This window comes from Sus scrofa, chromosome 11, assembly GCF_054392235.1.
Source record: "Sus scrofa isolate SSC_HxYL_T2T_F1_AM1 chromosome 11, Sscrofa_HxYL_maternal_Yorkshire_Landrace_v2.0, whole genome shotgun sequence".
NCBI classification, from domain to species: domain Eukaryota; kingdom Metazoa; phylum Chordata; class Mammalia; order Artiodactyla; family Suidae; genus Sus; species Sus scrofa.
Window position 1 is genome coordinate 17,412,157 of NC_139393.1, and position 13,785 is coordinate 17,425,941.

At 46.5% G+C, this 13,785-nt stretch overlaps 1 protein-coding gene across 7 annotated transcripts in view; it reads left to right on the top strand.

Annotated features, from left to right (window-relative positions):
* The window catches only part of LOC100625149 (guanylate cyclase soluble subunit beta-2), a 65,774-nt gene that overhangs the window by 24,579 nt on the left and 27,410 nt on the right, over window positions 1–13,785 (top strand). For 6 of the 7 annotated variants that reach the window (XR_014819355.1, XM_084981607.1, XM_084981609.1 and 3 more), the window contains 5 exons: window positions 6,235–6,395; window positions 9,794–9,893; window positions 10,755–10,933; window positions 11,881–11,992; window positions 13,183–13,286. Coding sequence is in view for 6 of the 7 variants with exons in the window: in XM_084981607.1 (XP_084837733.1) it covers window positions 6,235–6,395; window positions 9,794–9,893; window positions 10,755–10,933; window positions 11,881–11,992; window positions 13,183–13,286 (656 nt within the window). In the remaining variant the exon portion in view is untranslated. Of the gene's footprint in view, window positions 1–6,234; window positions 6,396–9,793; window positions 9,894–10,754; window positions 10,934–11,591; window positions 11,738–11,880; window positions 11,993–13,182; window positions 13,287–13,785 lie in introns of those variants that run through there. The other variant, XM_084981612.1, reaches the window with a different exon arrangement.

A 13,785-nucleotide genomic window follows, 5' to 3' on the forward strand; every position in this document is an offset into this window, starting at 1 on the left:
AAACGCCAACAAGCCTTCGCGGCGCTTACCTCTTGAAAAACAAGAGCGACATAAAATTTTACCAAGTCCTGAAATCAGGCCTTAGCATATTTGACCTCTCCTGAGACCTTCTAAGGAAGAATCTGTAACTCAGGCCATTTGACCAACCAAAAATGGAGATGGACCTCAGTGACCGGACCCCAAGGCCAGGGCCCGGGTGCTGGGGGAGCAGCTGCCTGGGGAGCATGGGGTCTCTAGCACGGGCTTTGGAACCAGCTCACCGCCTGGCTGTATCGTCTCCTCACAGTGCAAGCTGGGGCAAGTTCCCCGTGGGTGAGCACATCACCAATACCGGCCCCATCTCTCTGTAGGTGGAGGATGGTGGTACACAGACGAAGTCCAGAAACGTGAGCGGAGTGCGGAACGCAGAGCTGGTACTCACCCAAGAGGGCCCCCTCCCTCGAGCCCACCCAGCGGGCTCCCCGCTGGGCTGCCTTCTCCGTTCCAAAGTTCATTCCAGGGGCAGCAGGCAGTTTGTACCAGGCCTGAGACGGGGCAGCAGCACCCAGCCCCCCGACCCCCCCTCCAACTCTCCCTGAGCTGCCTGCATCGACTTCGTGGCTCCTTTTTCTCTATCACGTGATCAACCGATGCTGCACCTGGAGCCCAGCCGCCCCTCTTAAGAGTCTCTCCTCCTAGCAACCCGTGCTCCCAATCTAGGAAGCTGTTCCTTTAATTTTATTTTTATTAAAGTCTAGTTGATTTACAGTGTTGTGTCAACGTCTGCCGTACAGCACAGCAACCTCGTCATGGATCTATATACATTCTTTTTCTCCTATCTTCCATCCTGTTCTATCCCAAGAGATTGGACAGAGTTCCCTTCAACGCCTCTCTAGCCAACTCACAAAGAGTTTGCCACTGGCTATCTCATGCCTGGCTGGAGCAGTGGCTTCTGAAAAGGAGAGGACTCTGGGCAGATGGTTCTTTCCAGATCCCTGAAGCTTGTTCCTTTGGATACCAAAGCTTTAGGACGGAAGTTTTTCAATGGAAAATTCCCTAAAATGGCTAACAAGCACTGCCCTGTCTTCTGGAAGAGCACATGCTTTTCAGGGTGCCTCATGTGGATCATCTAAAAACCAGCTCTTGCTGCCTGTTTCTAGGTGATGGGGGGGCAGTGGCAGAGGTCATGGGCAGTCCAGCCCGAGTGGGCCCCTTGTCCAGAAGGCCGAGCTGGGTGGCTGTGGCTCTGGTGTCCCCGCCCTCCATGGCCCACCTCTGCTCTTCCCAGTCCCTCGAGCGGTCACCCAGCAAGAGGTAAACATTTGCCAGTGTTGCCAAAGAGCCAAGCCCAAGTCAGCAAGTTTGATGCATCATCCTCATGGAAAAGTTTCTCAGAAGGCTTTGCACTTCTCCTGAGAAGCCAAGCATGGACACTTGGTGACAGTTTTGTTTCTGCAATCGAAAAAGTCCTCCATTAAAAAAAAAAAAAGCATACTTTTTTTCTTGTTTAGGGCCTCATCCATGGCATATGGACATTCCCAGGATAGGGGTTGAATCATAGCTGCAGCTGCCGGCCTATGTCACAGCCACAGCCACACCAGATCTGAGCCGCGTCTGCGACCCACACCACAGCTCATGGCAACGCCAGATCCTTAACCCACTGAGTGGGGCCAGAGATCAAACCCACACCCTCGTGGATACTAGTCTGGTTTGTAACCTCTGAGCCACAACAGGAACTCCCCCAAACCCCAGTTTTTAATAGTATTTTTCACAGACACAAATGTCAAGAGGATTGTACACAGAAGCCCACCTATCTATCCTGGACCCAGCTTTGATCATTACTCACAGTTGGCCAATCTCACTTCATCCCTCTGATTCCTCCGCCCCTTATTTTTCCCCCTGGTTGTTTTCGCTGCAAAGTCTTAAAGGGAATTTCGGGTTTCCCATCATTGTACCATTATTTCAGTGGGAGTCTCTAATGGGATAAAGACATTTTCAGGCATAATCAGAAAGCCCTGATTCTACCTAACAAAATGCAGACTATTACGGAGGCCCAGGATGCAGCTGAATCCCAGCTGGCTGTGGGCAAATGCGGTCTTCTCATATCAGATTTCCCAAGGTCTTTGCAGGACCATCAGCAAAACCTTTCTCTGTTGACATCCTTTTAAACTCCCAGGAGGTTTGTAAGAATAGCACCAAGAGTCCCCAAACATGCTTCATCCATATTCCCCAAGCGTTACCATTTTACCACGTTGCCTCTGTCCTTCTATAATGTTTTCTCCCCCTGAATCGCTGGTAGGTTAGAACATGATGTCTCCCTATCCCTTCAAGTTCTCTTAATGTGACTACAGAACACCATCCAACTCAGAAAATGAACGCGGATGTGGTGCTATTATCTAATTTACACATTTGACTGGGATTTTTCCGGTTTTCCCAATGATGCCCTTTAGGACAAAGGAAAACTCTGGCTGATCTCAGTTGTCACATCTCTTTTTTGTTTGCAGTCTCAAGTAGTCCCTGAGTCTGTGTGTCTTATAACATCCATCTCTTTGGAAAATTCTGGTCATCTGTTTTGCAGCATGCTCAATTCAGGATGATCTGCTATCCTCCCACGATTCAATTTGGTTGTGCGTTTTTGGTGGGACGACCCCAGAGCCACGTTTTATCCCATTCCGTTCTTATCCGAAGGCGTCTTATGTCAATGGGCGCCATTACTGGTGTTAACCTTGCTTGGTTAACATGGACTCTGCCAGCTTTCTCCACTGTCAAGTTATTCTTTCCTTCCCTTTGAAATGAGTATCTTTAGAGAAGATGCTCTCAGACCACGTAAAGATCTTGTCGCTTCTCCAACCCCTCCCTCTAGTGTTCACTGGTGGTTCTTGTCTGAATAATGATGATGGTGGTCAAATGGTGACTTTCTAAGCGTATCATTCCTTTTATGCTTATTAGTTGAATTTCTACTATAAGGAAGAATTCTCCCTATCTATTTACCTATCCATCCATCCCCATGCAAACTCTTGCTTATTATTTAGTAAGTTGTAAACTGTTACTTATTTTGATGTTCAGATCCTCCAAGATTTAGCCAGCGGAAGCCCCTCCAAGCTGGCCTCTATCTCCTTTGGTCATGGCCTCATTGATCACACCTTTACTTTCTGGAGTAATAAGATGCTACAAACTCATTTTATCATTTCATTGCCCCAGCCCTGAAATCTGCCATCTTGCCAAGGAATCCTGAGCACACACACCCCCCCATCTATCTATCTGTCTAAACTGTGATGGGTTTTGTGGTCTTATGATGGTAGATTTCCTAATTTACACTGCAGGTTTCATGTTCTCCTTTTCTTTCTGTAGTTGTAACTTCATTGTCGCACAGTGAGAAACTTGGTTTCCATCATCTACCACATATTTACTTATAGATTTAAGCCTTGCGTCTTCAGAAAGTCACTTCAGAATTGCTAACCCACACCGCTGTGGGAAGGACGCCTACTCCCGCAGTCAAATATTTGTTTAAAGTTCGTTTTGTCTTTAGCCTAATGAGAGAGTTCCAATGTTACTGGGCTTTTTCCCCCCTAGGCAATTCAGTTATTCAGAACCATTCTATTAATTTGTTTCTGCATGTATTCCATTTTAGAATTGTCCCCATCCTTATTGATCTTAAGTCAATGAATCATTAATGATTCCCCAAACCAGAACTGTGCAAAAAATTTTGCTCAGAAGTGTCCATCCCCCACACTCAATTGTTCTAGCATGTCCACCTCATCCCCAGTGCCCTGCAGGTAACCAATCTCCATAGTCCTTGGTGTTTATTTTTGCACCAATGAGCACATAGATGTGTATTTCCTTATTTCTCTTTGCTGCATTGAAAACAGAATATGAAGCATGCTATATAGGCTCTCCTTTGCAGTATCAAAAATATGCTAAGGCATCTACAACTTGTGTTTAGTTCTCTCTTGCATTTTGTTGTTTTTTCCTATCTCTCCCTGACTCCGTGTGACTTAGAAAACTCATGGAATCCTAAATTAATGGAGGGGGAAGCTGTATCAAGGTGTTGGTTTTAAAAAGTGAACTTTATCTTCTGCTAGACAAGCATTCAACTACAAATCCCAGAGGAAGCCCCAAACCCAGATGGAAAGACCACACCCAAATCTTATATGCTTGTTCAAGGAACAGTCAGCTTCTCAGCCAGAGGTCCTTTCCTATTAACAGATCTGGGTGTCCAGAAACAAAATAAGCACCTTCTGGAACAAGCAGCTCCATGGATTTGTATAAGTTTATAGACCTAAAAGTCAAGCAGCCAGTCTTTTTACAGGAGGCTGCTGCTCCCACTTTAACATAATTGGCTTGGCTTGCAGACAGGCCAGTCCTCCTGGGAGAGGCCCCTGGGAGAAGCGGGCCTCTGGGATTGTGCTTTCCTGCAGGTAACGGGAGGCACCTGCTTGGAACTCCAGCCTAGGGGACACAGAGCAAGCTGGGTTTTTTCCTTAGCTTGAACTAGCTGGATTGAGCAGGAAGGGAGGGTGGAAGGAAAGAACTCCACACCTGTCTGTGTACTTCCCAGGAGTTCTTCTCCCAGGGACTCATCAGCTTTGGCAAAGACGTGAGTGGAATTTATTATTTCAGCTCCCTCGGGGGTTAGCTGGTCGCTCTTGATCGCTGTTATAGACAATCTTGCCTGCATCCAGCCAGGGTGGACCCCCAAGCAGAGAGCTGAACAGAGGCAATTAGCATAAGCCGTTGCCACTTCCCACCCTGCTACCCCAAGCTTTGTCTGGATTCACAAGACACAGCATTTGGGGCAGATATAAAAACTCATCTCTGATGAGACCAGACCAGCTCAGCGAGGACGCTCTTCTGGCTCAGATTCCAGAACAATGATTCGCCCAAGAGCCTGGCTGTGGACAATGAGCTGTAGGGAATCTGCCATTCAGACCATCTTAAGAAGCAGGTGGAGGCTGGAAAGTGCCCAGACCTCCTCAGATCCACCCCCATAGGAACTGGTTCTGGAGAACACAAGAGACCTGAAAAGCCACCTGTGATTTCTAGACCCAGCCTGGCATCATAGAACCTTCAAGAGTCCAGCAGGTCTCCCATCAACCTGGGTATTCTGGACTCTCCCAGCCTCAGGACCTACCATGAGCCACCACACCACAAAGAGAATGTCCTGTCACTGCCTTGCCAGGCCAGGGGCATCGATAGATGTGCTCTCTCCTGTGTCAGTTATGAAATCCCATAAGCAGCCTCTACCGTGGGGAGACCCTTCGTCTCTCTGCCACTCCAGAGGCTGTGGGATGTGGCACAGACAGCACCACATTGAGAGTTACAGCCTCTGTCCTTGTGGGTGTTTTGGGCCCGTTCACAAAAGTGACTCAGCCTCAGTGGCCTCACCTGCCAAATAGGGGACGTGATAATAGCATCATCTGTCTTACAAGGTTTTGGCAAGCACCAAGTCAAATCACATCGATTAATGAGTGTTTCGGGAACTTTCAAATATTCTTAAAAAACGCTTGCTGCCCGCCCATAAAACAATGATGGGCCGCCGTCTAGCCCAGCAGAGCAGATGGGGCGGCAGCCCCCATTCACACTGCGCCTCTTCTACCAGCACAGAAAACATGCAGAGTGAGGTCACCGCCCTTCAGGATGATCATACAGTTAGAAGAAAAGAAACTTCGGACGCTTAGGAAGAGAGATGTCCATATGAGTGGGATACACAGAGAAATCTTTCTGAAAGATGTAAAAACTGCCCCTGAAAAGAAGATCAGGGTGCGGAGAGGCTGAGAGAGAAAGGGAAGCCACTGAAAAGATATGGTATCTTCTCTGGGGTCCATTGACATACATGTGTTGGTGTTATTTTTTCGTTGTGGTCATTAGGTACTTCTGAGGTCGCTTTTCAGTCCACTTAAACGCAGTTGTCTTGGAAGATGTCTAGAGGTGGGAGAAGAGATTGTCACAGGAATAGGACAGCTTTGAACCCTTTCAATTCCTTCTGGATTCCAGAAAAATTTCTGTCATGGGAGCTATGGAAAAGACAAGGGTAGGATTCTGGGAGTGGGGGTGGGCTCACCAGTTTAATGAGCACCTACTAGATGCAAGTGGCCCTCTGATATTGATGGTATTATTGGCCTTTACTGATGAGGAAGGTGAAGTCTTAGAATTCAGTAACATTACACAGCCGGGATCAGAACCCTTTGGAAACAAATGAAGACTGAGCCAATGAGGACACACACCTGGCAGGTGACTTTGTTTTGGGTTCCACAGGTGTCTCCATGGAAGCCATTCTGAAACTCTTTGGGGAATACTTCTTTAAGTTCTGTAAGATGTCTGGCTATGACAGGATGTTACGGACACTGGGAGGAAATCTCACTGAGTTTATTGAAAACCTAGATGCCCTCCACAGCTACCTGGCGCTGTCTTATCAGGTAAGCCTATCTGGGGCTGATGTGGTGGCCCTAAGAGGAAGCAGATGCCTCTAGTGGTTCTAGGCCATCTTGATGCCTCCCCCAAGGGGATGCAGTCGCGAGGGGCCTGTAGAGTCCTTGGTACCTGGGTTCAGCAGTTTGAATTCTCTGGGGAAAGAAATGGATGCAAACCTATTGGGCACTTTTATCAACTGGCCAGCAGTGAGCAAAGGGCAAGCTGGAGAGGTTGGCTTTGTGCTGGAGGATGTGTCCTGATGGGGACTGGTGTGGATCTGACATTCACTCCAGAAGATTGATCACCACGGGAACAAAGGCTGGGAACCAGTGAGGTTTCAGTGGATTTGCAAAATCTCTTCTCAGGTTTCCTGGCCTGGAAGGAGCTGATAAATAGCTTCTGCAGCCAGATTCATTTATTCATGTATCAGAAGGAAAGACTTGACAGGGCCAAGAGCTAGAATCGGAAACCATCCAACTCTGATTAACCCACGGAGTAACTGTCTGAGGTGTTAAGAAACTAATTTCCCTGTTGGGATATGTCCTTCTGGAGTTCAGTCCTTGGTTTTCTCATTTGTAGAGATCATTGGAAATTTAAATGGCCAGACTCCCTTGTCTTGGGGAAAAAAAAAAAAAGAAAATGCTTTATTGAAAAGGCAACGTAGCTTTTGCACATAGTAGTTTATTTTATATAAGATAGTATTTATTTTTAGGGCCCTTTACAGTTTGCTAAGCTCTTTCTTCACCATTTCTATACTGAGTGCTCCTAACTACCCTTGAAGGATTGTCACAAGGAGAAAAGAGGTTTATGGATGTGAAGTGCCTCTTGAACTATGATGTACCTTCTAGGTGTTAAATGGGAAAATGGTTATTTTCTCCATTTTTCAGTTAAGGAATGCAAGCAAGCCTCAGAGACTTGTTGACTTCAAGTAGGATGACCATTCCAGGCTGTCCTGTTATCAACTGAACTACTGAGGAAGAGAGGGAGTGAAGGGGGCCTTGGTTATGGGGTCAGAGGGGCCTACCATGCTGTCTGATCAGCTCTGCAACATCCTAGCTGTGTGATCTTGGGCAAGCTACTTGCACTCTCTGGACCTCATTTTTTTTTTTTTCCACTTATTTAATAAACATGTATTGAGGACCTATTCTGGGCCAAGCAGTTTTTAGGCATTGGGGACACAAACAAAAAGGAATAGGAAAAAAATGTTTTCCCATAGTGATGTGTAGATTAAAAAGCAACAACATGAAGAAGTCTAGCATTGTAATCATTCCAGAAAAGGCATTCCATAATTAATAACTTTATTTTTCTTCTCTTTTTTCTATATGGCCAGTTTTAAAATTACAAAAATTCACATGGCAACTTCCTTTTCCATTGCTTAGCTAAAGCCCTACAACTAGTATGAAAAGAAATACAATTAAGCCCCTTAAATACTTTTCCATGGTATTTTTAAATATCACATCTTTCATTGGAAAATTGGGCCAATATTTTAAGTCACAGTTAAAGAAAAGATACTAATATTCTTCCATCCATTAAATAAAAGTCTGAACTATTTTTTATGTTACAGAGATAGTTCTCACCATATTACTTCATTCTTAGGGATATGATAAGAATAAAGGTTCTGAAGTCCCAAGTCCATTGTTTTTATACCCAGTCCTGCTAACCTCACTCTGATAGTCATTCCTTCATATGCTAAAACCAGTGCTGGAGAAGCAATAGACTAGAGCTTCTCTGGGGTCAGTGAGGACATTTTTCATATAATGAGATTATATATAAATATCATTTACAAGCTGAAATAAAATACATGCAATGATACCCAATAGCTAGATTATGCCTTCTCCTGAGCAAAAGGTGGTAGATTTTCTCTAGGCAAACATACAGTTAGATAAAGCTGATTTTCTCTTCATGTCTATCCCGAATAATGTGGCAGTGCTTTAAGGCTTGCATGCATTTCTGGTTTTAGTTGTGCCTTTAATCTTGTTATTTTTTAGCTTTCATTTAAATGCCAATTATGAGACAGATGTTGGGCTACAGAAAAACATTGACTTATCCTCTTACCCCTAAGATTAGGCATTCTTATTTTTTCCATCATACAGATGGGGAAACTGAAGTCCAGAAAGGTCAGGTAACTGTCCCCAGTTGCCCAGATGGTGGTCGTTGAGCCGAGACCCAACCCCAGGTGTGTCTGGCTCCAAAGACCATGCTCTGGTTGGCTTCTCATTGTTTTCCCATTGTCCTGATGCCCCTTTTATCAAACCTTATTTCAATTTAAATAAAAAGTAGAATCTTATTATTTAGAGGGTTGGAGACACTGATCAGAAGCATTAAAAGCATAAACTTTGAGAAGTGTGTCTGGAGGTAGCCTAGGCTGGGTGAGACGTGAGAGTGGAGATGGTAGTAAAAGCTTGTGGATTTTAATTTTAGCTCTTTTGTACTCTTTTGTCATTCTTCTTTTCGCTATGTAGGGTTTGGATAGAATTTTTTGAAGTAAGTTTTGTTTTATGTTTTTTCTATGAGCTGCCTCAAATCTTTAGATTCAGTCAAAATGTAAACACACAAATATATACTTTATATGCTTTTGGAAAGATCAGTACTTGAAAAAAACCTTCATTTTAACTGATTCCCCTCTCCAACCCTCCCCCAAAACCCAACTACCACTGCCACTTTGGTAGAGAACCAACATTTTTGGAAGAAACCTTCCTCCTTAATTTCTTCTCACTCAGACCAAAAGGTTAGAACCAGGGTGCTAAGCTGCCTGCTAATCAACTGAGTGAGAAATGTGCTTCTCTCTGGGATTTCCCCAGGCAAAGTCTTTATCCTCATTTCCTGACATAATCTACCATGAAATGGTACATGCTTGGATGCCAACATTTATTTCTGGAGATAGATGATCTCTTCTGATGCATCCTTGCTTTTCCAGATGTGCAATGTCACATGACAGACGGCATCATCCTTCCAGAATAAGAGATGAGCTTTTCTCCACTTGCCAAGTCCTCTGAGCCTCTGACTTTTCAGACTGAATATGCTCATGGTCGCTTGGTCACAGGCTAAGTGGGGCAGTCAGTCACCCGCTGGGGTGTAGGCAGAAGTGAGCGCTGGTGGAAAGGCTCACTTGAGGTTGATGTTTCTCTGCCATGAGCCTATCCTGAGATTCCCTGACCCTCAGTTTCCTCCTCTTTACAATGGAGCTAATACTTGCCATATAGAGTTGGTTGGGGGATTAGCTATGATACAAAATTCCTGACTTACAGACGTAGAAGCTGTGAGAGATTTTATTTTCATGTGATTGGAGGGGGCTCCGGGCTACCGTCCTGTGTGATGTATTGAATAAGTACTGTTGTTTCACAAAGTCTCAAAAGCTAAATTATACATCTGCTGGGGATAACGTGCTATGTCTTTTAATAAGGAGATGAATGCACCATCGTTCCGAGTGGAGAGAGCAGCCGATGAGAAGATGCTTCTCCATTACTACTCTGACAGAAGTGGTCTATGCCACATCGTGCCAGGTATGCATGTGGTTGGTTTAACCTGACCCAGAGCTGTGAGGTCTCCAGAGTAAGGATGTCTTTCCCCACAAATTCCCAAGAATGAGTAATAGCTGGCTATGGGTAGGAAGTCGAGGTTCCATCTCTTGCATAGCCTGACTTTTTGTTCTCTTGACCATTACTCCCAAAGCTTTGAGCCTTAAAATGTTTCCAAAGAACTGGGAGAAGGAATAATTTTCATTTTTCGTTCAACATATGTGAGTTTTTACATAGTTGTGATAATTCTGCATGTATTTTTTTTATCTTTTTTTGCATTCAGCATTATAGAAAAAGCATCCTTTCATGCTTTCAGAGTCTATAAAACCCCCATAGTGAATGACTCATCATTTTCTGTATTGTGATTAACTAGTCCCCTATCATTGAACTTTGAGTTGATACCATTCTTTTGCTATTGCAGACCGTGCTCTCATGAGAATCTTCATGCGCGCTTTCCCCGTGTTTCAGATTAGAAGCCTGGGATAGATTCCCAGGGGACCACTTATAAAAACACGATTCTTTAAGGCTTTGACAATTGAATTTTACTTATGCTACCTCCAGAGTTTAATGAATTGAATGCCTTCCTGAAAAAAATAAATAGGTGCTAAACTAGAAATCAAAGAGGCAGGGATATATTTAGTATCTAGTTCTGTAAGTCTCTGCCTTTAAGTTATTTCTTTTTAATCTCTTCATTTGTCATAAGCTGCCTGTCTTGATGCAGAGCCTGGGCTTGGTGAATTCTGAAATGTTTGTCCAAAGTTGTAGAACTTGATTGATTATTTTGTGTCTTTTGCTGCCACAGCTGCCTATTGCCACCCCTCACCCGTAGGTATCCTTCTGCTGCAGGTATCATTGAGGCTGTGGCCAAAGACTTCTTTGACGTTGATGTGACCTTGGAGATCCTTGACGTGCATCAGGAGGAGGAGAGGACAGCAAAGAAGGAGCACGTTGTGTTTTTGATTGTACAGAAGTCACACAGACAGATGAGAAGGGCAAAGCCAAAGGACAGCCAGAGAGACCAAGAGGTACAGGGTTTGCTGTGTCTGCAGAAAGCACAGTTCCTCCTGGCGGAGCAACCAGTCTTGGAACAATATGCAAAGAAATCAATCCCTGGAGTAAGGGAGTCGGGCAGGGTTTCTCACCGTCAGCACTGTTGACATTTTGGACCAGATAATCTCTGCGATGATAGGCTGACGTGCGCATGTTAACGGCATCCCTTGTCTACTCATTAGATGCTAGCAGCACCCAACTCTCCCCCGCCCCAGCTGGGACAATCAAAAATGTCTCCAGGCATTGCTAAGTATCCCCAGGGTAGGAGACAAAGTCACTGTTGGTTGAGAACCACTGGGGTAAGGCCATTTGGCTAAGAATCAGGAGGCTCTCTGGATTGGACTTTAGCTTGATACATTTAGGCCTTGAAAGTCAAGTCATCTGGCGGCTTATTTTGCAATTCTCATATGATGTGAAAGGACCTTGAAAGGCCCACTTTCAAGTCGTCACTGCCCACTTCTGCAGCCGGGGCCAGTCTGGGGTCTGGAATCAGCTCGCAAGCCTGGTTGGCTGTCTCCATAGCAGCCTGCAGAGTGACATTATCTGTTTACATGCCGCGTCTATTAGGTACACGGCTGTGTCCACGGAGGTCTCCGATTCCCGGAGCAGTGTTTATTATATCACAGAGCACTCAAAGCCCACCTCAGCGTCTGTTCACTACACAATCTTCAACTACAGGGAGAGAAGCTGTTCCTGCATGATTTTCCTGCCAGCCCCCTCCTGAGATTTTGTAAAGTTCTTACTGTCTTTGGTGGAGAAACAGCATGAGAATTAATTGGGTAACAACCTTGGGGCTGATGACGTCTTGCTAAAATTGACCTTGAGTGACCTCACTGTTCCTCTGCCCCCTTTACCGCAAATGGGGCTCAGGCATCTCCAGTCACGTGACCAGACATCTCTGCTTCCTTCCCACCATCTGCAGGCGCTGGAGGCAGCTTTCCTTCGGATGAAAGAGAAGTATTTGAGTGTCTCCGTTTGCCCTGTGAAGAAGTCCCGCTGGGAAGTTGTGAGACGCATTGTCATGTTTGGAAAAAGTGAGTGGGCCCTTCTCCCAACCTTGACCCTCAAAGCAGGAAGTCAGCTCTGTGCACCCGATTGGGCAAAGTCCTCAATAATTAGGGTGTCACTGATGTCTGAGGTTTGGCAGGCATGGTTTTTAACTTTAAAATATCAGACTGCAGCTTGCCTTCCTTTCTGCCCTTCGACTTGTGCTGGGGGTGACACAGAGCCGCAGTCTCCGCTGTCATCAGGGGATGCCGCTGCGAGGGGACGGGAATGGGCCCCTGCTGCCGACTGTGTTGAGAAGGAGTTTGAGCGGCATATTAGGAAGAAGAGTGAGTTTTGCACAGCTCCTCAGGCCTTCTGGGCTGGCATGCATTTCTGGCCTGGAAGTCTAGGGATAAGAATTCTGGTGTCCAGGCGTGTGAAGGACACTGAATCAAGAGCCAGGCAAGCAGATTGCTGGCTCTGTCCGTGGGGAGCCTGATCCCCGTGAATAAAGTCCTCGGTCTTCCATCTGCGAGATGAAGGCACCAGGCTCTCAAAGGTGCCCCTGTGGCCCTGAGCTGCTTTCATGATCGGTACCTAGGACTCGGGTCATAGTTGGGGCTCTGGCCCACTGGGAACGCCCTGTCATGCCCCCTGGGTCATGATGACATGTGTCTGGGGGCAGGTCTGCAGGGCTCAAAGGACTGCATTTTGAGTCCCTCCAGCCATGGCAAGCAAGTCAAACATGCAATTGACATCCTTTGTCTAGGAGATTTTCATATCAAAAAGGCTCCATTTCGAATCCCTACCTCCTGCCAAATAGGGCTGTTGGTTACATTTTCATGTGCCACCCAAAACTGTCAGTCTCCAAAGCTCCATGGCAAATGTCCCTGACGCGGGGCCGGGCGCGCACGCTCTGCTCGGCGAGCTCATTGTCTGGCTGTCAGCGTTTCAATGCGGGCCCTGTTTTCACAGCGAGACACACTCAATTGGCCCAGCAGCTCTTCAGCGGCCGGGCAGAAACTTGGCAGGGGGCGGGGGGGGGGGGGGCTTCTCAACCTGGTAGCATGTTTTCTGTTTGTTTTAATTTGGAAGAAGAATCGCCGTGGCCATCTGGAGACGCCGAGGGAGTTTGTGCTCAAGCTCAGGGACCGCGCTTTGCCTGGGAAACATTTGGGACACTTGTGGGTTGGTGGCCTGAGCTGCCTGTTCACAGGTCTCCTTTTCCTCCACCCAGGGCATCTCAGGAACACCTTTGAACCGATTTATCCGGAGCGGCTTTGGATTGAAGAGAGAACTTTCTGCAATGCTTTCCCCTTCCACCTTGTGTTTGATGCGTCAGTAAGAGGCCTTTCCCTCTGTAGCCTCGGCTGGGGACCCGCTGGGAGGGCAGTCTGTTGTGTTGCCTTCAGGGGCTGGTGGGGACTTCCTCGTCCCCGTGGAGGACCCAGGGTTTGGGAGACTAGGACTAGGCCTTTCCCTCTGTAGCCTCGGCTGGGGACCCTCTGGGAGGGCAGTCTGTTGTGTCGCCTTCAGGGGCTGGTGGGGACTTTCTCGTCCCCGTGGAGGACCCAGGGTTTGGGAGACTAGGACTTAGCCTGCCAGGACCACTGCCTTCCTTTTCAATGCAGCATCCTCCAGAGACCAGAATGCCACCTCTTTTTGATGGGTTTGGAAGGGAGCAGTGCCAAGCGGTTTGAACTAGCTAGGGCTTGAGGGAGTTCCCCGTTAGAGAAAAAGGGTTTGACTCTAAAATCACTGCACCCAGAGACAAAAGAACACAGTAGCAGTGGCAGGGTGGACTTCTAAATGTGACCACGCCTCATCCTTGTGGCCACCC